This window comes from Rana temporaria, chromosome 1, assembly GCF_905171775.1.
Source record: "Rana temporaria chromosome 1, aRanTem1.1, whole genome shotgun sequence".
In the NCBI taxonomy this organism is placed as follows: domain Eukaryota; kingdom Metazoa; phylum Chordata; class Amphibia; order Anura; family Ranidae; genus Rana; species Rana temporaria.
In genome coordinates, this window is record NC_053489.1 from 187,373,168 (window position 1) to 187,400,877 (window position 27,710).

A 27,710-nucleotide genomic window follows, 5' to 3' on the forward strand; every position below is an offset into this window, starting at 1 on the left:
CCCACCAGTGCTGCCTAATAGTGCCCATTAGTGTCACCTATCATCAGTGCCCACCAGTGCTCCCTATTAGTGCCCATTAGTGTCACCTATCATCAGTGCCTACCTGTACACGGAGAAAAATCACCTGTTTGCAAAATTTTATAACAAACTATGAAAAACATTTGAAAATAATTTTTTTTTGTTTATGTAGCAAAAAATAAAAAACCCAGTGGTGATTAAATACCACCAAAAGAAAGCTCTATTTGTGTTAAAAAAAAAAAAATGAGAATTTCATATGGGTGTAGTGTTGCATAACCATGCAATTGTCAATCAAAGTGTTACAGCACTGAAAGCTGACAATTCACCTGGGCAGGAGGGGGGTAAAAGTGCCCAGTAGGCAAGTGGTTAAAAAGTTAAATAAACTAAAATATAATAAAGTCTGCTGTCAATTGTTTACACTATCTTAAAGTGGTTGTAAACCCTTTACAACCACTTTAACCTACAGGTAAGCCTAGATTAAAGAGGAAGTAAACCATTGTTCTTTTTTTTTTAAATACCCTGCAAGATAAAGTCATAATGAGCTAGTAAGCATAGCATGCTAGCTCATTATGATCGACATACCTGAGAACGAGCCCCAGAAGTTCTCCTCCGTGCCCTCCGCCACCATGTCTCTGACGATCTTCTTCCTGTTATCGCTGGTCCGGCGCTGTTATTGACCGGAGCTGCGATGACGTCACTCCCGCACATGCGCGCTGGACCGGCCGCATTCGCCTGCGCGAAAATTCGGCATTTACCCCCAAATTTTCCAGGCTCAAAAATGGCACTCATAGTGCGCCTGTGCTGTTGTCTATATCTTCTTAACCGTGTAGGCAAACACAGGGGCTTCCTCTCTGGCTACAGTGGCTTCCACCATGGCTCCCCGTCAGGCATTCCAATAGGATCGCCTGACATTTTGGTCAATTGGGAAACAGGTCGCACACCTGCTTCGCTATCATCATACAACTGGGTGGGATCGGGATGCCGTGGTCTGAGCACTGAGCCCACCCTTTTTTTAAAGCCTATTAGAGCCTCTGGCTTTAGACATGTGCTTCAAAAAACACACCCTCTCCCCGACATAGGAATTAATGCGCCCGTTGTCCTGAAAGGGGCCGGGCACATGGATAGGGAGGGCGGTACACGTGTGCTCACAATGCACGGGCCACCACTGGTGGCTATGATACCATACAGGGAATGTGCAGGGACTACTTTGAAGACGCTGAAGTCGCACAGATATGAATGGTACTCATTGGAAATCATGGGGTACGACTTGTCATGTGACTTTGCTGTCTAGAAGAGTTCCAGGCTTTTTTTAATGTTTATTAAAAGTCAGCAGCTACAAATAGTGTAGCTGGCTTTTAATAAACAGACACTTACCTGCTCCACTTTCCAGCGCCGCGACGCCCGGAGCTCCGCTCCTCTCCCCCCTCCCCGCCGGCACCTCCATTCTAACTGTGGGCACAGCTTTCGGGTTCACGGCCGGGCACTCACTGCGCATGCGCGAGCAGCGCTGCGCTACCTGAGTGGACAGGCGATCGCCTGGGACCTGTCACGTGTCCCAGGTGATCGCCTACAGGGAGGGGCCGCCAAAAGGCAATATGACATGTCGCCTAAGCGGTCCCTGGGCGGAAGTAGGAAGTGGGACAGGAAGTCCCACTCCTAATGAAGCCCCCCACAAAAAAATGACATGCCAAATGTGGCACGTAAGGGGGTGAGGAGTAGTTTAAGCGGAAGTTCCACTTTTGGGTGTCGCAGGAAAAGTCGCACACGTGTGAAATACAATCTCAATGAAATCAATCAGAAAGTTCATTCACTCTGATTCTCCTCTCTAGGAATACTTTGTGACCTCAGCTCACACTGTACACTGAAGCATGTGCTCCTCATGTTACCCACATTTACAATGCAAGTCATTTCCACAGCAGCCTCCTCAGAGTACTAGGGCTAGGGAATGTTCACACTGGGAGCACAGCACAGCAGCTGATACAGGCAGAAGAGTGTCAGGGACTACTTTATTCTCTGGGCGGAGGAATACATTTCTCTCCCCAATGTAAATAAAAAGCGTGTCAAACTGTTGCAGGCAGAGAGAAGTGCAGGCACACCAGAGATCCAGCATGTCTAAGAAGGAGGATCCGATGGAGGAGATTATGGAGTCCAAAGTCATGTGGTACCCTGACAGCAAGAAAGTCACCCAGATGGACCAGTTCAGGGCCAGGGTGAACAGGAACTATGGGCTCAGCCTGGGTGAGTGACAGCAGAGGATGGGGGCACACAGGGAGGGTCATACCAGGGCAACACTAAGTAACATCACTACCTGACTAGTCCATATATATGAGCTGCTAGCCACCAATGGCCTGGCCACATGTCTGTGCTTAAAGGTGCAGCCGTATTGATATGCGCTTGTTCATGGCTAATAGATGATGTGTTAGGGTTTGTTACAAGCATTTTTCTTTATCCTCCTTCCTTTTTCTTTTAATTATGTGTCATTTCTGTTTTCTAGCAGTAAAAATCTATATTGTACATTTGTGAAAACGACAGCATCCTGTAGTTTTTTTCACCTCCTAGGTGTATCTAAAACTTTCCAATTACATTTAGAAAAAAAAGAATTGTGTGTGTTTGTGTTTTACGTATGGTGTCTGCACATATTCTATCATATAAATCGTAAGCATTTGCACAACCGTCACAAATATTCTGTGTGTAAATGTTTTTTCCCAAATGTTTATACGCTTTGATCATCGGTTCCACCTGGTGGCCATAATGTGGTATTTTCCTGAACTAGCTCAATCAGGAAAACATTGCATTCTGGCCACTAGATGGCATTGAAGATTACAGGAAATAAAACATTAGACATGTTTCAGGGGTTATCTGTGGTGACTGTGCAAATGCTGAAACATTCACCAGCATTTTATTTTTATTACTTAAAGCGGGGGTTCACCCTTAGAGGGCACTTTTTCCCCTTAGATTCCTGCTCGTTTTCTCTAGGGGAATCGGCAATTTGTTTTAAAATATGTGCAGTACTTACCCGTTTTCGAGATGCATCCTCTCCGTCGCTTCCGGGTATGGGCTGCGGGAATGGGCGTTCCTTCTTGATTGACAGTCTTCCGAGAGGCTTCCGACGGTCGCATCCATCGCGTCACGATTTTCCGAAAGAAGCCGAACGTCGGTGCGCAGGCGCAGTATAGAGCCGCACCGACGTTCGGCTTCTTTCGGCTACGAGTGACGCGATGGATGCGACCGTCGGAAGCCTGTCAATCAAGAAGGAACGCCCGCTCCCGAAGACCCATACCCGGAAGCGACGGAAGAAGATGCAGCTCGAAAACAGGTAAGTACTGCTCATATTTTAATACAAATAGCCGATTCCCCTAGACAAAACGAGCAGGAATCTAAGGGGAGAAAAAAAAAAAATGTTAGAAATGGGTGAACTCCCGCTTTAAAGTGGAGTTCCACCCATAAATATAACATTACATCAGTAGTTTTAAAAAAATGTCATTAGTCCTTTACGAATTTTTTTTTTTTTTTTTTTTAAGATGCCTTCAAAGTGTTGTTGCTAGGCAGAATAGTTAATCTTCCCACTTCCTGCACCTAGGTGCTTAATGCTTCCTAACCTACACCGCACAGACTCCTGGGAATGTAGTGGGTGTAACTTTCCAGGAGTCTGTGCACTCCCCAGTCTCAAAGAATCATGTGACTTGGACAGCACAGGTGCTGAAACCTGATCTGACACTGCTTGTGCAGCACTGAGCATGTGCGAGATCTGCAAGGCTAAAATCCAGGAAGTCATACAGTCTGACTTCATGATGCCCACACTTAAGATGGCCCCAGTCAATTTCTATTTTATAAAGTGTCTAAATGCTGTAACAACCTAACAAAACAGACCTTAGTTTACAGACTAACTTTACTAAAATACATTAAGCTTGTGTATTACAGGGGTATTTATATTTAAAAAGTGAAATTGTGGCCGGAACTCCGCTTTAAACGATGCACTTCAGCTCTTTCCTGTCAGCAATATGTCCAAATAATGGCACTTCTTGTGTATAATTGACAACACTTTCCTTTGTCCTGCATGTAGTGGCAGTGTTGTCACCCTGAATGTGTGCTTTTTGCAGTGGACTACTGCGCCAACACACCCAGCATCGTCCGCTGATTCTTCTGAGAACGTCACCCCCCTCGAATTGCTGGTGTACCCAGTGCTGGGGTGGTGGGCAGGAACGCTAATAGCCGCATATGGTACTGGGGGATGCCCGCTGTGTAGTTGGCAGAGATTGGGGGTGTACACTTCAGGTTGTGGAAGTGTGTGTAATGTATAATTACACAAGTAGAGTAATACAATGTGTGCTCCAGTAACCATGGCCTGAGGCTAAACTGACAATTCAAAATGAGTGTGTAGCGCATTTGCATGGAGTATAATTAACTCCGATACTAAAAATGTTATAGTTGTTGTTTTATAATAACTTCACCTGTATAGATGGAGGAATCCATTAGTGTGGTTGTTTTTTGCTTTCAGCCCACTGACTGAATAAATAGAAACAAATAATCTTTGGCCTGGTTTAGGGAGGTTTAGACACGCTGTCCACTGTTCTTGCACTATGTGTCCCCATTAGGGAGATTTCCTTCCATTTCCTGTTTCAGTGATTGGATGTTGGAGGAATAGGAAGCGATTGCAAATCTCTCAAATGGGAGCAATTGAAATGAACACTCAAGCTCAAGAGTTTAAGCGAGTTTACAAGCTTCAGGTGTGTTTTTTTTTTGCCAAACGCGCTGGCAGTGTTTTTTTTGTTTTTTGTTTGCTTCTAAAGGCTCCTCCCACTAAACATTGCTAAAGGCTAGATTCATCAAGCCCGCCGTAAGTTTGTGCGGGCGTAGCGTATCCTATTTACGATACACCTCCGCAACTTAGACGGGCAAGTGTAGTATTCACAAAGCACTTGCTCCGTAAGTTGCGGCGGCGTAGCGTAAATCTGCCGGCGTAAGCGCGCCTAACTCAAATTCTGAAGAGGGGGAGCGTGTTTTATGTAAATAAAACATGACCCCACGTAAATGACGTCTTTAACGAACGGCGCATGCATGATCGAAATTCCTCCGCAAATCGTCAATGCTTTCGACGTGGACGTAATTTACGCAAAGCCCTATTCGCGAACGACTTGCGTAAACGACGCAAAATTTGACGCTGGCCCGACATCCATACTTAACATTGGTTGCTCCTCCTATAGCAGGAGCAACGCTACGCCGGAAAAAGCCTTACGCAAATGACGTAAAAAATTCCGCCGGGCGCACGTACGTTTCTGAATCGGCGTATCCAGCTCATTTGCATACTCTACGCTGAAATCGACTGAAGCGCCACCTAGCGGCCAGCGTAAATATGCAACTAAGATACGACGGTGTAAGAGACTTAAGCCAGTCGGATCTTAGGCACATTTCGGCGTATCTTGCTTTCTGAATACAGAAAGAAGATACACCGGCGCAGATTTGAATTTACGCGGCGTATCAATAGATACGCCGGCGTAAATTCTCTCTGAATCCAGCCCTAAGTGTGTGCATGGACACATAGGATAACATGCAGGGGAGTTTGGGGAATGCCCCTAAGAGCAGCTGTAAAAAAACGTCCAGTGTGCATGAGACCTAAGGAGTCAGGTGAACAGGAAGTGATGAAAACATTTCTCAATCTGGGACAACCGCAACAAAGACTACTTTTCTTTTTTTTTTGTAGAACAAGGAAAGGAAACCACTTCTTGCTTCAGTTTATATTGTCCTGGCTGTGTGCATTCTTCTCTGGGGGATCCCTCTTCCCTTCATTTCTTGTCCTGGTGTCACTGAAACACACTGCAAGGGGAAATCTCCTTTGTGCAGAAACAGGAAGTAGGAAAAAAACGTCTGTCCTCAGTTGGCTTTAAGTATAGAACGTCTAAGTAAATGGGCACGTTTGTGCCACACTTCTTATATTGGCATAGGAGTACACGTGAAATACAAAAGGTGGATGAAATACTTGCAGTAGTCCCACACCTAAATTATTGTGTATATGTGTGTGTGTGTGTGTGTGTGTGTGTATCTATCCTTTTTTTTTTTTTTTTGGATGGAAACAGGAAATAAGGAGTAATCTCCCAAATGTGGGCACAGACAGCAATAAAACCGAGATTCTGACCTTTCCCTGTGCTATCTCCACAAGTCTAAAGTGAATGCTATTCATGTTTTGTATATGACCCTGTAATGCAGGTCAGTTTGATGCAAATAGTTTACAAGAGCCGGTTCACACAGGGGCGACCTGGGATCCGAGTTGAAGTTGCCCCAAGTCGAGTGGTTGAGAAAATCAATGGAAGTGAATGGAGCTGTCTTAAAACACACTACTGAAGTCGACTTTGTGCGTGACTTTGCAAGGCGACTTCAGCGCGACTTACAAGGTGACTTCCAGGACAGGCGACTTTGGCTGTGGCTAATCAAACAACAATCGGCTCTGTGGGAGGGAGGGGTTTGCCTGAGAATACTAGTTTCTCTTCCTGGAAAGTTGCTTCAGTTAAGACAGGGGATCCGACTTGGAGGCAACTTTCATTGAAATCAATGGGTAGAAGTTGCCTTGAAGTAGTACAGGAACCTTTTCTGAAGTTGGAGAAACTTCAGTAGTGTGCATTAAGACGGCTCTCATTGACTAACATGTAATTTTTGACATGTCGTCCGACTTGGGGCGACACAAGTCGCCCCACAGGTCGCGGTAGTGTGAACCAGCTCTGTGCTGCCGTACATTTGTCCTATCTTTTTGTAAGCAGCAATCCGAAAGTCAGACTTCCTATGTCCCTCAAAGAACTTGAAGTAAAGGATTTTACTGTGGGTACAAAATAATAATAATAATAAAAAAAATAAAAATTATATATATTTATTTATATATATATATATATATATATATATATATATATATATATATATATATATATAATATATACATTTTTTTTTTTTTTTTTTTTTTTAATCAGGGTTTTTTCTTTTAAAGCTTAAAGCTGTTGTAAACCGCATAAACTTTTTTTTTTTTTTTCCCAAACCTGCAATGCAAAAGGCATAATAGGCTAGTATGCACCGCATACTAGCCTATTATGAAATACTTACCTCGGAACGAGGTGTGTACCATTTACCTGGTCCACGCCGAGCAGGATGTCATCTTGCTCCGGCGTGTCTTCCGGGTATCGCCGCTCCAGCGATGTGATTCGCTGGAGCGGCGATGACGTCACTCCCGCGCGCGCGATTTAAAATCGGCAGGGTCCGGCGGATGCCGGTCCTTCAGCCGTGGATTCCCCCCTGCGCATGCGCCGCCCGCATTGCGGGGGGAATATCTCCTAAACCGTGCAGGTTTAGGAGATATTCTCCTTACCTACAGGTAAGCCTTATTATAGGCTTACCTGTAGGTAAAAGTCCAAATAGTGGGTTTACAACCACTTTAAATGTCTGTCTATCACATAATTTGCTCATGCCTGCTCATTATATAACCTCATCCTTTAATTAAAGCCTGATTATCTACCTGTAATCAGATAATGTTGCTACTAATAGCGTTGTATGCCATGCTCTTTCATTAAAAATCGCTTAGCAGCAGTCTGCATGTGCCTGTGTAATGTGATAATGCTCCTCTGATTCCTCTGCATTACATCAGCTGATTTCTAATAATTAATCCATGAGAAACCAGTAGTTTCTTGTAGCCACACAGTTCAGGAGCACCAACAAAGCAGACACTTGATTGGTTTCTCTTGGCTCTGCTAGAGCCGGTTCACACAGGGGTGACCTGGGATCCGACTTAAAGTTGCCCCAAGTCGAGTGGTTGAGAAAATCAATGTAAGTGAATGGAGCCGTCTTAATACACACTACTGAAGTCAGGTTCCTGTACTACTTCAATCAGAATTGTAGGCAACTTGTACCCATTGATTTCAATGGAAGTTGCCTCAGGCCCCATACACACGAGAGGATTTATCCGCGGATACGGTCCACCGGCGACGTGCGCGACGCTGTCATATAAGGAATTCCACGCATGCGTCAAATCATTACGATGCATGCGGGGGATTGATTCGGACGGATTGATCCGGTGAGTCTGTACAGACCAGCGGATCAATCCGTTGGGATGGATTCAAGCGGATAGATTTGAAAGCATGTCTTCAAATTTTTATCCGCTGGAAATCCATCCCAGGGGATAAAAATCCACGGAAACAGATCCGCTGGATCGTACACACCAGGGGATCTATCCGCTGGAGCCGGTCCGCGGATCAATTCCAGCGGATGGATCCTCTCGTGTGTATGGGGCCTCAGAAGTCGGATCACTGTCTTAAAGCGGAGCTCCACCCTAAAGTGGAACTCCCGCTAATCGGAACCCTCCCCCCCTCCGGTGTCACATTTGACACCTTTCAGGGGGGAGGGGGTGCAGATACCTGTCAAAAGAGAGGTATTTGCACCCACTTCCGGCCACACAGTCTCGGGCAGACTGCGGGCATGACGTCACCTCCCGACGCCCCCCGTTGTGTTCTGGGAACACTCGGCTCCCAGTACACAGCGGGAGCCAATCGGCAGGCGTAGCGCGACTCGCACATGCGCCGGAGCGCTTCACTTCCTGGTTCCCTCACCGAGGATGGCGGGGGGAGCAGCAGAGTGACAAGCAATCGCTCGTCCTCTGCTGCGGACGGCGCTGGACTCCAGGACAGGTAAGTGTCCTAATATTAAAAGTCAGCAGCACTTTAAGTGTTAAAACACTACTCTCAGTACAGCACCTCCCAGGGGGTGTGTCCCCGGGTACATCCCACTCTCTGGAACATCCAGCCTTAGTTTTTTTCTGCCTAGCGATAGGAGAAGACATGGCACTTCTGGAGCCCATGTGCTCTGGAGATTTTTTGAGATTTTTTTTATGCCTTTCATTAGATTTTTTTCCCCCTGCATTTTTGGATCCTGGGATCTACTATCAACTGCCGACTGGGTGACAGGCTGGATCTTGATTCTTGTAGATCCCCCCCCCCCCCCATGTTCGGCCATCGAGCGCGTGCCGGCCTTTAGCTAGGCCGTCCACGACATGCCCCGTTGCTCCAGGGGCGGCCGGTGAGCTACATGCTACAGGGCACACATATGACCGGTCTCTATGGCTGTGTCACAGTGTGCCGGGCCGACAGCCATGCCGTATCTACCTGCGGACGTTGGGTCTGTCGGGAATGCCTACAGCCGGTGGTCACAGGATGGGTAAGTAGTATTCCCTTGCCTCGGCAGGGTGGTTCGGCTGGTGCATTCCTGGGGAGGTCGACTGAGGGTCCGCCCTGCTTTTCTCTCTCCCTTCCTCTTCCTCCTTCCCCGTTATGGGTGGCGGCTGTGAAGTGGGAGGTCCACCTGGGGGGGGGGGGGCTCTGTTACTGCCGGGGGGCTGTGCTGCTTTGGGGTGCTGTTTTTTTTTATTGTGCTTATGTGCTGTGTATGCTGGACAGTGTTTGCTGTGTGTTACTGAGTGTTTTTACCAGTGACGCGGTTCTATATGTCGGCGGCCATTTTCTTGTATCCCACATGCTGTTTTTTTTTTCTGCATGTCGGTGGCCATCTTGGAAAAGTCTTGGCCTCTAGTGTCTGGAATAACGGCGCCAAGCCGCAGCATTCTTCCTGAGGGACGGCACAGCGCTCTCAGCTTTGCACAGTAGTACAGCCTGTTTCTGGGTGGTGAGTCCCCTGCTCTCTGTGACAGCCGGGAGGGTGGCCTGTGGGTCCCGTTTTCTGCAGTACTAAGGTGGCATATATACGTAGGTCAGCTTGGAGTCTGAACCAGAGGCTTCTACCCCAACCATGCCAGAGTTAACCCTTAGTGCCCCCTGTTCCTGCGACCTCGGTGGATGCTATGGCAGCAGTCCTTGAGGCGTTTGTTGCCAGGATTGAAGCGGCAAGTGGCCAGAAGGGGGTAAAAAGCACCCCCTCCCTGCTTCTGGGGATGTTTCTGACACAGAATCAGGCCCTGCTATTGCATCTGGCCCTGGTTCCGTTATGTCGGATGATGCAGACTTAGCCCACACGGACAGTGAGGATGACTCTGCTTCAGGGTCAAAGCATGATAAGGAGTTTGTTGGAGCTCTTATCACTGCAGTGCGGGACACTCAAAAACTTGAGGATTTGGCGGAGGCATCAGACATGCCGGTTCCTTTTGGGTTCCTCAAGCCACCCCGCACCGCAAAAGTGTTTCCTTGTGTTCCATATCTGGACAAACTGTTATACAAGGAATGGGAACGGCCGCAGAAAGTTTTTGCAGTACCAAAATACTTTGCGGTCCGTTACCCACTTTTTTTTAGGAAATCCTCCTCAAAAGTGTTTCTCCTCCGTCAGTGGACCCTCCGGTGTCCAGGCTGAATAAGGCCACCACGTTGCCTGTGGAAGGGGCTCCCGCATTTAAGGACCCCGCAGATAGGAGAGCTGAGGCTGTGGCCCGCTCCATATTCACAGTGGTGGGGTCGGCGGTGAGACCGATTTTGGCCGGGGCTCTGGTGTCGCAGACATTTACCGAACGGGCTAAGTCCCTAGTGCAGGAGCTGGAGGCGCAGAATGCTTCTGAGCTCTGTGTAGACCTGGCCGACCAGTTGTTGCAAGGCCCAACAAGCCTGCGGATAAGCCTGCCTCCGCATGAAGGTCTGCCCGCCCACATCTCGGGTGGGGGGCCGGCTTTGCAAATTCTTGGCTCGGTGGAGGTCTCTTCTTTCCGACCGTTGGGTTTGCGAAGTAGTTTCCTCGGGGTACAAGATAGAGTTTCTCTCTTTTCCCTCCAACCCCTGGCTTCCTCCGGATCGCCTGAAGGATCTGTCAGGGGCTGTCCAGGATCTGCTGGTCAGGGGAGTGATTGTGCCGGTTCCCTCGATGGAACGGTTTCAGGGGTTTTACTTCAATCTGTTTGTAGACCCCAAGAAGGATGGGGTCCGTCCAATCCTGGACCGCAAGGCCCTCAATTGCTTTGTCAAAGTGCAAAAATTCAGGATGGAGTCGATTCGCTCAGTAATAGCAGCGCTCCATCAGGGGGATTTCCTAGCATCCTTGGATATCAAGGACGCGTACCTGCATATCCCAATATGCGCAAAACACCAGAGGTTTCTGCGCTTTGCGGTCGGGGAGGACCACTTTCAATTTGTGGCCCTCCCGTTCGGCCTGGGCTCAGCACCGCGGGTTTTCACCAAGGTGCTCGCCCCGATTCTGGCCCTGCTGCGGCAGCGCGGGATCGCTATGGTGGGATACCTGGACGACCTTCTTCTGAGAGCTTCCTCAAGCTCAGAGTAAGAAGAGGATGTGTCTATCACCTGCCAGACCCTCCGAGAATTCGGTTGGCTGCTGAATATCCAGAAGTCAGTACTGGTACCGTCTCAGCGGCTGGAATATCTGGGGTTGGTCCTGGATTCCTCAGAGGCAAGAGTTTTTCTCACAATGGAAAAACTATAGACCCTGCAATCTGCGGTGCAGCGTTTGGCGACCCAGAAATGGGCGTCGCTTTGCTTTTGCATGAGAGTGCTGGGTCTGATGGTGGCCTCTTTTGAGGCAGTTCCGTATGCCCAATTCCACACCCGAGTGTTGCAGAAAGATTCTGTCGCGTTGGAATCTGGATTACCAGATTCGGGCGAGTAGACTGGTCATGTCCTCCCTAGTGTGGTGGCTGACATCTCCGGTACTTCGGACCGGAAAATCATTTCTGCCGTGTCATTGGACAGTGATCACGACGGATGCCAGCCTCTCCGGCTGGGGGGGGTGTCTGGGGTGTCCAGTCAGCCCCGGGGAGCTGGACTCAGGAGGAGTCCCGCCTTCCAATCAATGTACTGGAGCTCAGAGCGATCAAGATGTGTCTCTCCAAGTGGTCTCTGGGTCTGCAAGGCCGGCCGGTCAGAATCCAGTCCGACAACGCCACGGCCTGGCATACGTCAATCATCAAGGGGGCACACAAAGCTCGGCTGCAGGGACAGAAGTTGCGCACATCCTCCGGTGGGCCGAAAGTTATGCCCCGGCACTGTCGGCGGGGTGTACATTCCGGGGGTGCTGAACTGGCAAGCTGACTACCTAAGTCGCCAAAAGCTAGACCAAGGAGAATAGTCACTACACCCGGAGGTGTTTCAGAGTCTGTGCCAAAATGTTTTTTTATTTTTTTGCTAGAAAAAGCGCCGCTACGTTCTGTTACTGTGCATGCTAGAGAACGGGCGGTGGATGCTGGTCGCTCAGCTGCGCCGTGTCCCAAAAGATGGTGCTTGTGGGCTTCACAAAGCAGAATATAAGTGATCTTACTTTGTGAAATCGGCAATCGAGCGGTGATCCCATCCGTAAAACGTGAGTGCTATAAATAAGATCACCAAGGCTGGCGATACACTATAAAACTCAGGGAAAGTTGGAAAATCTCTTTTCTCCTTTCAGAGCACTTCCCTTTTTATATCCCTTCCATATCTACTTCCCTTTTTTTAACGGTAGCAAGGTTTTGCACTGTCACACTTTACTACGACTAAATCCAAACAGGTTCAGGTGTTTTTTTATTTATTTTTGTCAATATAAATCTAATGCTTTTTGTTATCGAATACATATTTAGATTATAAACTGTGTGTGTGTGTGTGCGTGTTTGTTTGTTTGTGTGTTTGTGTGTTTTGTGTGTTTGTTTTTGTTTTTGTTTTTTTTTGTTTTGTTTTTTTGGATCTCTGAAGTGTCTTAAAGCGGCGTTCCACCCGTTTCTGTGTATATTAAAAGTCAGCAGCTCCAAAAAAAATGTATTGGCTGCTAACTTTTTTAATAAACACACTCACCTGTCCAGGCAGCCGCATCGCTGGACCATGGAAGTCTCGCTTCACTTCTCACAGCCGTGTGCACACTGTGCATGCGCGGGTCGCGCAGAGCATTCTTAATGGCCAGGCAATCTTCTGGGACCTGTGATGTGTCCCAAAAGATTGCAGGGAGGGGGGAGAGGAGAACTTCCGCTCGGCACTGTCAGGGGGGTCAGGAGTTCTTAAAGCGGAAGTTCATCTTTTGGGTGGAACTCCGCTTTAATAGGTAAGCTATACTTCTGATGGCTGCCTCTAATTATTCCAAATAACATAATGTGGATCTTGACATTTACAAAGTATACTGATGGAAAAGCCAACAATTGCACAGACAGATGACCGATGACATGTGCAGAATCTGGTGCTCATCACATGACACAATTCACTAGTATATTCTTAGCTTTAGTGTTGAATCTGAGCCAAGAAATGATTAGAAATCCTCTGACAATACAGCCTCAGATCAGTCCATTCCCTGAAAATGGCCACCAGCACAGGGGAACTGCAGGACATGCGTAAAAAAAGTGGCTGTAAACCAAAAGGCAAACCATGTATTATGTTGCAGCTCACCAATCATTTAGTTGTGGTTGCTGCATTTTTTTTTATTTTTTTTGCTTTTTCCTGGTTTCACGAGTGATCTAGCCAGCTACACAACTCTGGAGGAATGTGCACAGCAGATAGAAGCATTGTCACCCTGGGGGGAAGGGTAGTGTTCAATGTATTAGCAGATTTAGAACCACTAACAAATTGAAGCTCACACTTTTATAACCTGTTACAGCAAACCTTTTTTTTTTTTATTTCTTTTTTTGTGATAAAGGTTTTGCATGAATGAATAAATAAAAGCTGATCATTGTAAGCACCCCTGCCAGAGTAAAGTGGTTTGTCTCATTCATGTAAACTGATACATTCTGCTGGCCAGCTTGTGCTTTTGAAAAACAGATTAGCTCACTGCAGGGGTTGACAAATTTGCTTGGAATCTAGGAGCCAGCTAAAAAAGTTAGGAGCCAGATGAGCTTGCGCGCAGAAGCGAACACATACGTGAGCAGCGCCCGCATATGTAAACGGTGTTCAAACCACACATGTGAGGTATCGCCGCGATTGGTAGAGCGAGAGCAATAATTCTAGCCCTAGACCTCCTCTGTAACTCAAAACATGCAACCTGTAGAATTTTTTTAAACAACGCCTATGGAGATTTTAAAGGGTAAAAGTTTGTCGCCATTCCACGAGCGGACGTAATTTTGAAGCGTGACATGTTGGGTATGAATTTACTCAGCGTAACATTATCTTTCATAATGTTAAAAAAAATGGGGATAACTTTACTGTTGTCTTAAAAAAAGTGTAATTTTTTCCCAAAAAAGTGCGCTTGTAAGACCACTGCGCAAATACGGCGTGACAGAAAGTATTGCAACGATTGCCATTTTATTCTCTAGGGTGTTAGGATAAAAAATATATATAATGTTTCTAATTAGAGGGAAGAAGATGGCAGTGAAAATAGTGAAAAATTACATTAGAATTGCTGTTTAACTTGTAATGCTTAACTTGTAATATCAACGGCCACCACCCGATGGCGCCAGCTCACATCTGGTGGTAATAACTTGTAATACCAACGGCTTACCACCAGATGGCGCCAGCTCACAAAATTATTTTTTTTTTTTATTTATTTTTTTGCCCCCCCTTCCAAGCCAAGTCGCCAGGACCATATTTCTAGTCGCCATGGCGACCTGGCGACCGGGATTTGTCGAGCCCTGGCTCACTGGATCACCAGATAAAAGTAGAAGAAAACCTAAAAAGAAACATCTAAAGCCTCGTACACACGATCAGATTTTCCGACGGGAATTGTGTGATGACAGCCTGTTTGACCGTTTTGTACACTCCATCGGACAATTGTTGTTGGATTTTCCACAGACAAATGTTGGATGGCAGGCTTATACATTTTCCGCGGATAAGGGTCTGTTGTCAGATTTTCCGATCATGTGTACACAAGTCTATCAGACAAATGTACAAACACGCATGCTGGGAATCTATGCTCACCAAACAAATTAGTAGGCCACATTTGGGCATAAGGTGCCCAAAGGGTGGTGCTGAAGACCTGAAAAAACACGTAGTACGTCACTACATTTGTGTTTGTTGGCTGACATTTGTGTGCCATTTGTATGCAAGACAGAATCCAGCTTTTTTTTTTTTTTGTCTGGATTCCCGACTGACTTTTTCGCGTCGGAAATCCCGAGCGTGTGTACGAGGCAACACGCCCTTCGGACAAAAGTCTGACGCTTTGTCTGTGGAAAATCCGATCGTGTGTACAAGGCTTAAGAATTGGTCAGCTGCTTCTCTTGTTAAAAAAAAATAGGTCAGCTGCAATATAATTTTTGGCTTAATAAAGTGGATGTAAACCATGTCACAATGTCACAATGTACAGTATAACATTTCCTTTCATCTGTGCCCAGTCTTGCCACACCGTTAATCCAGCTCTGAGCAATCCTCTTTTATTGTTCAGTGAAAGAAAACGGACTAACAGAGAAAAACCTTAGTCCGTTCCGCCCCCTTGCTGTGAGTGACAGGTTATTTACATATCTCATGCACTAGCCTGGAGACAGGCATTATTTTTTAATTCCCACCCCCACTCCTTTTTATGAAGTCATGTGGTTACTTTTCTGGATTTTGACTGGATGTTAGTGATCTCATAGCAGAATTTAGTGTAAGGAGAGTGTAGAGGTGGGCAGGGAGTCTACTGACATCACGAGTCCACACACAGAATCTGCAGTTTTTCCGTTCTTATTACAGGGGAAACATTTGACAGGTAAGGATACATGCAGGAGGCATCCATATCCTTATAGATCAGCACTATGGCAGTAGTTTAGAAAGGATAAGAGTGGCTTTACATCCACTTTAAGGCTAGAATTTTATGCTTGTATGATTGGTGTCCAGCGCTGGTCACGTTGCATTCTAGCGTTTTGCTGGCTTCAATGTTGGATCCAGGCCAAGAACTGTAAAAACTCCGACTCTAGTTGTTTGACAATGCAGCATTAGACCAGTTCCATCTCTGTAGAAAAAAGTGCCACCAGCAGCATAAAGGACATTTTTAGGACATGCAGGAAGTTGCTTTTTTAGGACAACAGTTCATATGCTACAAGTTTTATTGCCTGCTTATGTTGTTTTTTCCTAAATTGTCTGCTTAGTAGTTTCAGCTCTGTGTCATATACCATATAAAGGTTACCTCATTGTAAAAAGGGGATTTGATATTTGTAGCTCATTTTCAAACTAGAGGTCGACCAATATGGGTTTTTTCTGTGGCCGATGCCGATATTTAGAAATTGCGGCGGCCGATTTTATGATGCCGATTTATTTTTATTTTTTTATTCCTTCATCTTATAAAATCTAACAGTTAGACCCATTTCACAATGAGGTGTTTTTCAGGCGCTTCTGGGCTAAAAATGGCACCTGTAAAGTGCCTGCAAAACGGCTCCCCTGCGGTCTCGGTGTAAGGCTGCATTCACACGAGCGTTTTGAAGCCTGAAGCTATAAAACGCTAAAGGGGAAAAAATCCATTATTCTCTATGGAGATGGTTCACATCTCCACTCCAAAACGCCTGAAGCTCAAACAAGTTCTGGACCCTTTTTAGTTGCGTGAATCGGGCTGATTTGGGCGTTTTTTGGACATTTGTATTCCCATAGAAACGAATGGAAACGCGCGTTTCGTCATTTTAATCTGTTCTGTGAAATAGAATATTCACCCAGGAAGAAGATAAAAAAAAAATCTACACCCATAGCAACAAATGATGAAAGAGATGAGCATTTTTCCTTTGGCTAAAATAAAAAACGACAAAGTTCAAAAACGTCGGACAATGCTGTATGCAAACGCGCAAATACGTGCGACAAAACGCCGGAAAAAACGACAGAAAACGCTATGCTCAGGTGTGAATGCGGCCCGAGTGCCTTTACACTGAGCAAGCAGCATCTTTGGAGCGGTGTCTCCTGCCCATTGAAATGAATGGGCACTGCTCCCGAAGTGCCTGCAAAGCGTTTCTACAGCGGGGCTACACGGGCGCATTTAAACTTTTCATTGGCCGCTAGCTGGGTTATAACCGCCCCTCTAGCAGCCGAATAGCGCCGCTAAAATGATGGTAAAGCGCTGCTAAAACTAGCAGCGTTTTACCGTCAACGCCTGCCCGCTCCAGTGTGAAAGCAGCGGAGCTCCACCGGGGGGAAAAAAAGAAAAAAACATTAAAAGTCAGCAGCTACAAATACTGCAGCTGTTGACTTTTAATATATGGACACTTACCTGTCCTGGGCGCCTGCGATGTCGGCACTCGAAGCCGATCTCTCCCGCTGCTCTCGGGTGCTGCCGCCACCATCTTCGGTAAGGGAATCCGGAAGCAGGCACAAACAGGTAATCAAAACTTTTGGTCAAAGAAAGAAGAAGATGAAAGAGAGAGGAAAAAATAAATAAAAAAAGGGCTAACTTTACTGTTTAATGAATAAAAAATTTAATAAAGTCTTTTATTCATTAAAGTATATTTTATTTTTTTTCGCAAAAAAATTGCGTTTGAAAGACCGTTGCGCAAATACTGTGTGACATAAAATATTGCATCAACCGCCATTTTATTCCCTAGGCCCTAGGTTCTCTGCTAAAAAAAAATGTTTGGGGGTTCTAAGTGATTTTTCTAGCAGAAAATACTTGTAAGCAACAAGTGTCAGAAAAGATTTAGGGGCAGATCCACATACATATGCTGCGCCCGGCGCAAATGTAAGATACGCTACGCCGCTGTAACTTACTTGGCTTTGGTTTGACTCCTCAACGAATTTGCGCTGTAAGTTACGGCGGTGTAGTGTATCTCTCGCGGCGGAATTCAAATTGGGCGGGTAGGGGGCGTGTTTCATTTAAATGAAGCGCGTCCCCGCGCCGAACGAACTGCGCGTGCGCCGTCCGTAAAAACTCCCAGGGCGCATTGCTCCAAATGACGTTGCAAGGACGTCGTTATTTTCAACGTGAACGTAAATGGCGGCCAGCCCCATTCACGGACGACTTGCGCAAACAACGTAAAATTTTCAAAATTGGACGCGGGAACGACGGCCATACTTAACATTGAGTACGCCACCTTATAGCAGCTTTAACTATACGCCGGAAAAAGCCGTAACGGAAACGACTAAAAAAATGCGACGGCCGGTCGTACGTTCGTGGATCGTCGGAAATAGCTAATTTGCATACTCAACGCGGATTACGACGGGAACGCCACCTAGCGGAAGCCGAAAAATTGCAGCTAAGACCTGTCGGATCTAACACAGATGCCGTCGTATCTTGTTTTGGGGATACCAAAACAAAGATACTACGTGCAAAATTTTAAATTACGCCGCGTATCAACAGATACACCGCGTAATTTCTTTGAGGGTCTGCCCCTTAGTCTTTAACCACTTCACATCCGCAGGCCGTATATTGACGTCCTGGGCTTTGTGCGGTGATATCTGAATGATGCCTGCAGCTACAGGCATCATTCAGATATTGCCGGTTTCAGCCAGCGATTCCCTACACCATAAGAATGATCATAGTGGCTGTTCCGCCGCTTGATCGTTCTTACGGGCGGCGAAAGGGGATGTCCCCCCCCCCCTCCCGCTGCCCTCCGGTGCTTCTACCGACTTACCTGTGCGATCAGTGAGTCAGTGACAGGATCCGCCGGCCCCAGATGCTGATCATAGCGATTTATGGCGGACCAGATGGTCACCGGAGTCTCTAATCGTTGGAGGCCAGGCGCGATGTTATGACATCACGCCCAGCCTCTGCATTAAAAAAAACTGCGCCGCTTCGACTAGGAAGCAGTGGTCTTCTTTTTTTATTTTTTTTTTTTTATTTTAGGCTTCCCAGCCTAGAGGTGCGATGTGGGATCTTATTGACCCCATATCTCACTGTAAAGCAGACCTGTCATGTTCCTATTACAAGGGATATTTACATTCCTTGTAATAGGAATAAAAGTGATCAAATTTAAAAAATTTATTTTTTTTTGCGTCAAAATATAAACGTTTTTTTTTTTTTTTTAATGTGCTCGCACGCAAACGCATACGTATGTCCCGCCCACATATGAAAACAATGTTCAAACACAGGCCTAGACCTCCTCTGTAACTCAACATATGTAACCAGTAAAAAAAAATTAAAGCGTCGCCTATGGGGATTTTTAAAAACCGAAGTTTGGCGCCATTCCACGAGCGTGTGCAATTTTGAAGCGTGACATGTTAGGTATCTATTTACTCAGCGTAACTTCATCTTTCACATTATGCAAAAAAATTGGGCTAACTTTATTTTTTTTAAATGCGTTTGAAAAATTGTTGCACAAATACTGTGCGATATAAAATGAAGCACTGACTGCCATTGTATTCTCTAGGGTCTTTGCTAAAAAAACTATATATATATATATATATATATATATATATATATATATATATATATATATATATATATATATATATATTATAGTGTTTGGGGGCTCTATGTGATTTTTTTTTTTTCTAGCAAAAAAAATTGTATTTAGTGGAGCGAAGTGTCAGAATTGGCCCGAATGGGAAGTGGTTAAACTGAGAATTTCTACACGCTGAGTTCAGTTCATTGATAAGTAGAAACATTGGCCCAGATTCAGGTACGACTTGCCCATTTCTTACGGAGACGCAGTATACCGTTTTAACACTGCGCCTCCGTAAATTTCCTGCGCTACGCTTGATTCACGGAGCAGTAGCTCCGTAATTTGCGTGGGCGCTCCTGAAAAATGCCCGGCGTAAGCGCGCGTAATTTAAATGATCCCATAGGGGGCGTGGATCATTTAAATTAGGCGCGTTCCCGCGCCGAACGTAGTGCGCATGCTCCGTCGGGAAACTTTCCCGACGTGCATTGCGGCAAATGACGTCGCAAGGACGTCATTTGCTTCAAAGTGAACGTAAATGGCGTCCAGCGCCATTCACGATTCACTTGCTCAAACGACGTTAAATTTTTAATTCACGACGCGGGAACATCGGGTATACGTAGCATTGGCTACACCTGTTAATAGCAGGAGCAGCCTTACGCGGAACCCGACGAATGGAAACAACGTAAACTGCGTACGCAGGGCTCGCGTAGGGTTGTGAATCGGCGTTGGTATGCAATTTGCATACTATACGCTGACCACTACGGGAACGCCCCCTAGCGGCCATCGTAAGAATGCAGCCTACGATATGACTGGCATAAGAGCCTTATGCTAGTCATATCTTAGGCTGCAGTCGGCGTATCGAGGTTCCTGAATCAGGAGCATTCGAGAAGCCGGCGCAAGTAAGCAATTGCGCTGCGTAACTATGGTTACGCAGACGCAATTGCTTGTTGAATCTGGGCCACTGTATTCTTTTCTCACACTTGGCAGGCTGCCCAGAGACAAGTTGCTCCACCGGAAACTTCAGGCAACTTGCATTGACTTCTATGATACAGCAGTTATTTGCAAGTCGTGCTGAAGTAAATCAGCTTTTTTTTTTTTTTTTTTTAAAACAATCGGCCAATGCCGATTAATTAAAAAGTGGCAAAAATCGGCCGATATATCGGTCGACCTCTAACAAAATCGCCATGCCACACCATGCAACTGTTAGGCCCCTTTCACACTGACGGATAGGATGGTGCTTTTACCTGCGGATTTTACCGCAGCTAGAAGCACACAATGCTTTCCTATGACATCATTCACACACTACGGTTACCTGCGGTTTTGTGCGGATAGAAAAAATAGAACTGGATGCATCCAGCTATGAAATCCCGCAGCTATCGGCACATTACCGCAGGTAATCGCAGAGCACTGTGTCAGCTGCGTTTGGTATGAATCTTGAGTTGGAACTCCACACCAAATTTGAAAAAAATAAAAATAAAAAAAATAAGTAATTGGTTCCCCCTACAGGAAGCATACCAAGTCCTTGGGTCTGCTATGGATTTTAAGGGTAACCCCCTTACACCAAAAAATGGTGTGGGGTTCTCCCAAAATCCATACCATACCAGACCAGTATTCGAGCAGCAGCCTGGCCGGTGAGGAAAGGGGGTGGGGACGAGCGAGCCAGGCCACATGCCCTCAACATGGGGGGGGGGGGGGGGGTGGGTGCTTTGGGGCAGGGGGGCACCCCAAAGCACCTGTCCCCATGTTGATGACAGGGCCTCTTCCCGACAACCCTGGCCGTTGGTTGTCGGGGTCTGCGGGAGGGGAGATTATAGTAATAAGGGGGTTCCCAGATGCCGGCCCCCCACCCTAGGTGAATGAGCATGGGGTTCATTGTACCCCTACCCATTCACCTGGCGGGAAAAAAAAATGTAAAACGATTGGACTGTACAATCGTCCTGCATAACTGCTGTAACTGAGGTAATACTGTAAAAATGGAGGAGACATTAGTACATTGTATGTGTGACGGCATATTTGTCTTTGTGAATTTAATATTTGCAGGGTGGATTTGATTTAAATCTCTAGTAAAAAGGCTTGATTTAAATCACAATTTTTAAAGAGCAACTGTCACCTCTGTCCCGCAGCGCTCCTCCTCAAGACCCGCTGTTGGCTCACTGAGGCCCCTTTCACACCGGGGTGGGAGGTGCAGTGGCGGTATTTTTAGCGGCGCTATATCGTCGGAATTACAGCGGTATTCGGCTGCTAGCGGTGCGGTTCAAACCCCCGCTAGCAGACGAAAAAGGGTTAATACCGCCAAGGCGCATTGCCGGCAGTATAGCCGCGGTGTCCCATTGTTTTCAATGAGAAGGAGCAGTAAACACACCGCTCCTCTCAGCGCTCCAAAGATGCTGCTGGCAGGACATTTGGAGCGGTCTGCCAGCGCATCGCCTCAGTGTGAAAGCCCACTTGCTTTCACACTGAGACTGCAGGGCAGGAGTTTTTCAGGCTGTATTTTGGCGCTATTTTTAGCGCTAAACTGCCTGAAAAACTCCTTGGTGTGAAAGGGGTCTTACAGTCCCATTCACTTTAATGGCATGGCTGATGATACTGCAGTGACACAACAAGGTGAGAGACGTGGGGGCAGCAGGTGAGTGGATGCCCGCTAACAGGCGCTGCCACGATGGATCTGAAAATACAGTTGCTCTTTAAATGTAAGGACTTATTCTTGCTGGCAGTAAGAATCTTTAATATTTGCAAATAAAATTAAGGTTTTTTATTTAGAATAAGCTGTCAGGTTGGTAAAATGGCTATATCCAAACCAATTCAATCATACAGTTTGTATGTAGATTTGCAAAACCATGGGCTAAAAGAACATTCCTGAACTTTGTTTTATCTCATGGTTACTGTGATGTTGTGTGACTGCATCTATGCAGTGCATGTTATCTCAGCTTGAAGAGCTTCGATTCATTAAATATGTTTACCAAAAATGTAAATATTGCAGCATATACAGCCTCATGCTACATAACTAAGCTCCATTTCATGCTGAATAAACTAAATCATTAATGTAACCTAAAGCGGAGGTCTACCCTAAAAAACTATTTATACATTAAACATTTCTTTGAAATGGGAAAACAAATGTTTTACTTGCCAGAAACCCCTGCGGCTATGCCATCTTCCTATTCCACGGTAACTTCCTCCTCTTCGGCGAGCTACCCCATTGTCTTCTGGGACCGGTGTGTCCCAGAAGACGACGGGGCCTTTGCATGCGCATTAGGAAACGGGCAGTGAAGCCGCAAGGCTCTACTGCCTGTTTCCCTTAGGTGGAATGGCGGCGCCGGCACCCGATCCAAGGAACTGACATCCTGGGCTTGCTGGACAGGTAAGTGCCCTTATTAAAAGTCAGCAGCTACAGTGTTTGTAGTTACTGACTTTAAAAAAAACAGGAGGAAACGCCACTTTAAATAAAAAATTATCTTTTAGATATAGTTTTACTACAACCGCTTTTTTTTTTTTTTCATTTTCCGCCCGTTCAGTAGTAAATTGACGTCCGGGAAGTGGTTCTGTAATCCTGACTGGACGTCTATTGACGTCCTGCAGGATTACATGCCGGCGCGCGCCCGTGGGGGAGCGCAGTGTTCGGTGATGCAGGGTGTCAGTCTGACACCCCGCATCTCCGATCTCGGTAAAGGAGGGTCTTTACCACGTGATCAGCTGTGTCCAATCACGACTGATCACGATGTAAACAGGAAGAGCCGTTGATCGGCTCTTCCTCACTCGCGTCTGACAGACGCGAGTAGAGGAGAGCTGATCGACGGCTCTCCTGACAGGGGTGGTTCGTGCTGATTGTTTATCAGCGCAGCCCCCTCTCGGATGCCCACACTGGACCACCAGTGGAAAAATAGGAAAAAAAACAATAACAAAAAAGAAAAAAATCAAGCACAATCGATGCCAATCAGTGCTCACAAATGGGCACTGACTTGCAACATGGGAACTGACTGAAGTGATGCCATCCGTGCCACCCCTCAGTGTCCATCTATGCCCAGTGCACATCTGTGCCACCCATAAGTACCCATCAGTGCCGCATACCAGTGCCGCCTCATAGGTGCCCACCAGTTCCACCATATCAGTGCCCGTAATTGAAGAAGAAAACGTACTTATTAACAAAAATAACAGAAAAAAAATTAAAACTAATTTTTTTTATTTTTATTTTTTTCAAAATTTTCGGTCTTTTTTTAGTTGTTGCACAAAAAATTAAAATCGCAGAGGTGATCAAATACCACCAAAAAGCTCTATTTGTGGGAAAAAACTGATAACATTTTATTTTGGGTACAGTGTAGCACGGCCGCGCAATTGTCATTCAAATTGCGACAGCACTGAAAGCTGAAAATTGGCTTGGGCAGGAAGGTGCGTAAATGACTGTTATGGAAGTGGTTAATCATTGATTTTTATCCATCCTGAATCTTTGTGTAAGGTGCTCGGTTACCACTGGTATTGGATTTCTAAATTGCTTCAAATAATTGTGGTTTATTTTTATACTTCATCTTTTGTCTGCACATAAAAGTGGCTACACTTTGCAGTTTGATTGCACACTTTCTCCTTTAATCTTTCAGCGATTTGTACTGCATGCGTCTTTCTGATTTGATTCACCCATATACAGTTTGGGTGAACATCAAATGACACAGTAGTTGGTAACGATTTCCATTATGGCAAGACCGCTTAGTTTGGAACGTGTACGACCTGCTTCAATTTGGACCTACATCGCCCGGAGCGTCCCATACGTTATATATATATATGTGTGTGTGTGTGTGTGTGTGTGTGTGTGTGTGTGTGTGTGTGTGTGTGTGTGTGTGTGTGTGTGTGTGTGTGTGTGTGTGTGTGTGTGTGTGTGTGTGTGTGTGTGTGTGTGTGTGTGTGTGTGTGTGTGTGTGTGTGTGTATATATATATATATATATATATATATATATATATATATATATATATATATATATTTATACATTTGCTTCTTCTTCAGGACTGAAAAGCAGTGATACTTATTTTGTCAGTTGCTCACAGGACCAGTACACCCCCCACACAGGGCTGCTGTTAGAAAGCACAAGGCTAACCTGACAGCCCCCCCCCCCATTAAACAGTTTACTATGCTTCAGTTATGAATGAACACCGCGAGTGATTGGTATCGGTAATCTAAAGGCTCTTATTGTGTGCTTGCAGCTTCTGTCAGGAAGGAGAGGAGGGAAGCCGGAAGCACTGCAGGGGTAAAACGGGGGGCCTAGGCAGCAGGGGGAAACCTATTGTGCAGAGAGGGTGATCTGTGTGTGTGTTTTAATTACTGTAATCAACCCCTGTATGTCTCTCTGCAGCAGCTGAGAGGGAGACGAAGCCAGCTTTCAGCTCCTGGTCAACCTCCCTGCCCACATATGATTCACCCTGCTGGCCTGGGCCCGTACAAGAGGACCAGTGGTACCCCCAATGCATACAAAAAATGGATGTTTAAATAAAAATTCCTGCAGCAAGTCATAAAGCACACAAATATGCACATATAATTAAACTCAAGGAAAAAAATAAAAACCTTTAGCTGAACTTCATGGTTTTCATGGCCCAATCTAAGTATGCACATGCCATACCATAGGGACCGCTGTGGAGAATCACTGTAGTAGTCACTCAGTGAGTGACCCCCCCCCCCCTTTCTAGTTGCTATACATCAGAGCAGCCACTCGGCATGGTACCCAGAAGAGATCGGTGATCGCTGTAGTAGTGGCAACTACTACAGTGATTTGCCACTTCCACTGGGATCCTGTGTGCTTTGAGCCACAGCAGGGTTTTTTTTTTTTTTTTTTAAATGCCCCAATATCCCCCTCCCCATTTATTTATTTATTTATTTATTTATTTATTTATTTATTTTTAAATATGCATTGATCCAAGCTGGACCAATTATGCAATACAATTATCTAAAGATCAGCTTTAAGGCTTGATTCACATCTATGCATTTTTTTGTGCATTTTGCAGATTTGCACTACATCCCATTTACCATGGTTTCCTATGGAACACGTTCTGTAGTGCAAAAAGCACTAAAAATGCATAGGTGTGAATCAAGCCTGATGCCCTGTACACACAATCGGTTCATCCGATGAAAACGGTCTGATGGATTTTTTCATCAGATATCCGATGAAGCTGACTTTCATCAGTCTTGCCTACACACCATCAGTTAAAAAACTGATTGTGTCAGAACGCGGTGGCGTAAAACGCAACGACGTGCTGAGAAAAACGAAGTTCAATGCTTCCAAGCATGCGTCGACTTGATTCTGAGCATGCGTGGATTTTTAACCGATGGACGTGCCCACAGACGATCGTTTTTTTTTTCTATTGTTTTTTTTAACCATCAGATAATTTTAAAACAAGTTCCTAGTTTTTTCACCGATGGATAAAAAAACGATGGGGCCCACACACGATTGGTTCGTCTGATGAAAATGGTCTATCAGACCGTTTTATCAGACGAACCGATCGTGTGTACGCGGCATGACAGTTCTATTCTTTTAAAACACATTTCAGGTATTTTATAGTGACCCTGTTGGCAATCTAAATACCAAAATAAATGTGTTCCCTAAAAAGGAGAGTTGAAATGCTTCCCATTTATCAATTCCTTGTTGTCATATAGCTGCCATGAAGCTATGATTATGACTCTTCATAATACATAAGCTTATCCTACAATCCGCTAGGTTATCTATTTTCATTTGCATTAATAACAGTTACTTTGCTGAATGATTACGCCTTTTTCTACTATACTATTGTACATGTTCTGTTAATGGTATATCTATTTCGATTATATTATTGTATATGCTCTGTTAATGGAATTTTGTTGATAATTATAAAATTCAGTAAAAATATTTGAAACAGGAAATACTTCCCTCTTCTGTTGCTGTCACTGCTCTACCGCTAAGGAACATCCCTGGAGTCCTCAGGGAAGCCAACACGTTCAGGAGTGGCCCGTGTCCCTCAGACCTCAGGACACAGAAGTGATGTGAAGGTTGGTGGGAGGAACACGGGAAATCAACATACTGCAAGTGTTGGTCCTCCAGTAGACTGCAGGGGAAAGTGGTGAAAATCCCCGACAACTGAGCAATGTTTGGTGGCGTGGGCAACAGGAGGGGTATTTACTGTCCTCATTTAAGGTCTCTCATTGATCTAGATATTTTTATCAGTGAATGGTACTTTAAATGCATCTAAATGAAATGCATTATCTTGGTATTGGGGTTTTCCACTTTATTATACAAGCTTCAGACTCGCAATTATCTGATCTTTGTGGGGGGGGTGCACTTGAGCAAGTTGAGGACCTGGCTGCGTTTATTAGGGGTGACAGCTACAAGACTAAAAGTCTTGTCAGGTACATTTTCACCCATATACTGTAGGTATTAAAATTTTGTGTTTAGCTGCTTTCAGGCGTTTGAACTTCAAAATTTGTCTTTTTTTTTTTTTTTTCTAAGTGTAGGATAAGGCAATGATAAGGAGCTCTTAGTATGAACGATAACTATACCAAATCGGTGGCTGGACGTCTTCAGCATTTGATAGTGCCTAAATGTATAAGCATCACACTCTCTCCAATGTTCTTAGATGTATAATGCACATTGGAAGAGAGGTGCAGTGAAACAGACCTACTAATGCACTTCCGGCGCCAGGTGGCTATATAACTGCTTCACCCTAGTGACAGTGAGGTGGGATAAGGACTATCAGTATATAAATAAAATTAATATGATAATATATAAAAACGACACCAAAAGAGTGAAATTGGTGTTGTTTAAAAAGAGCAGCTATTTAAAATTAAATGGAGACCATTTAAACGAATATAAAAAGTATCGGTGAACGTGAACTTGTGTTCAAACAGATAAAAACAGCGCTCAGAGTAGAAGAAATCTAACTCTAGTTAGAAAGGTGAAAGAAATCCTAATAATCAGTGATTTGAGGTAGGTGATCGGACTATGGTATATGTGCACCAAAAACCTATGGATACACCATCAAGTGTGGATAAATCCCCTGCACGGGTAAGCTTACCACAGCAAGTCACTGAAAAAACTTGCTCTCAAATCAGTAGATCATCCAGGAATGTAGGGGTTAAATAGCTCAAGCGGAGGTACATGAAAGGACAAAAGCACAAAGAACTCTCATAGTGTGATAATGCCCTGCAATGACCCCGAATAAGATGGGTGAAGCCCACTGATAATTGCCCGTACAATGCTTAAACTGTGTATAAACAAAATTGAAAAAGGTTTCACCGCCGTCACCGTAGACCTCCTGCCCGAAGGGGCCGCGCGAGTGCTGCGGATTCGATGTGTAGATCTTCCTCGCTGTCGATGGTGGATGGTGGAGCGCGGTGGAACGCAAATAAGATTTCTGTGTAGCGCTGTCTGTAGCCACGCCCTCAGTTGAAGTCGGAAGTGACGAAACGCGTCAGGGCGTGGCTACAGACAGCGCTACACAGAAATCTTATTTGCGTTCCACCGCGCTCCACCATCCACCATCGACAGCGAGGAAGATCTACACATCGAATCCGCAGCACTCGCGCGGCCCCTTCGGGCAGGAGGT

The 27,710-nt window shown here is 45.5% G+C and overlaps 1 protein-coding gene across 1 annotated transcript in view; it reads left to right on the forward strand.

The window, feature by feature from the left end:
* Window positions 1-2,053: 2,053 nt before the first annotated feature.
* The window catches only part of AACS (acetoacetyl-CoA synthetase), a 142,061-nt gene continuing 116,404 nt past the window's right edge, over window positions 2,054-27,710 (forward strand). Inside the window, exon 1 of the mRNA XM_040347366.1 lies at window positions 2,054-2,256. Coding sequence (XP_040203300.1) covers window positions 2,127-2,256 — 130 coding nt within the window. The 5' untranslated portion in view covers window positions 2,054-2,126. The remainder of the gene's footprint in view (window positions 2,257-27,710) is intronic.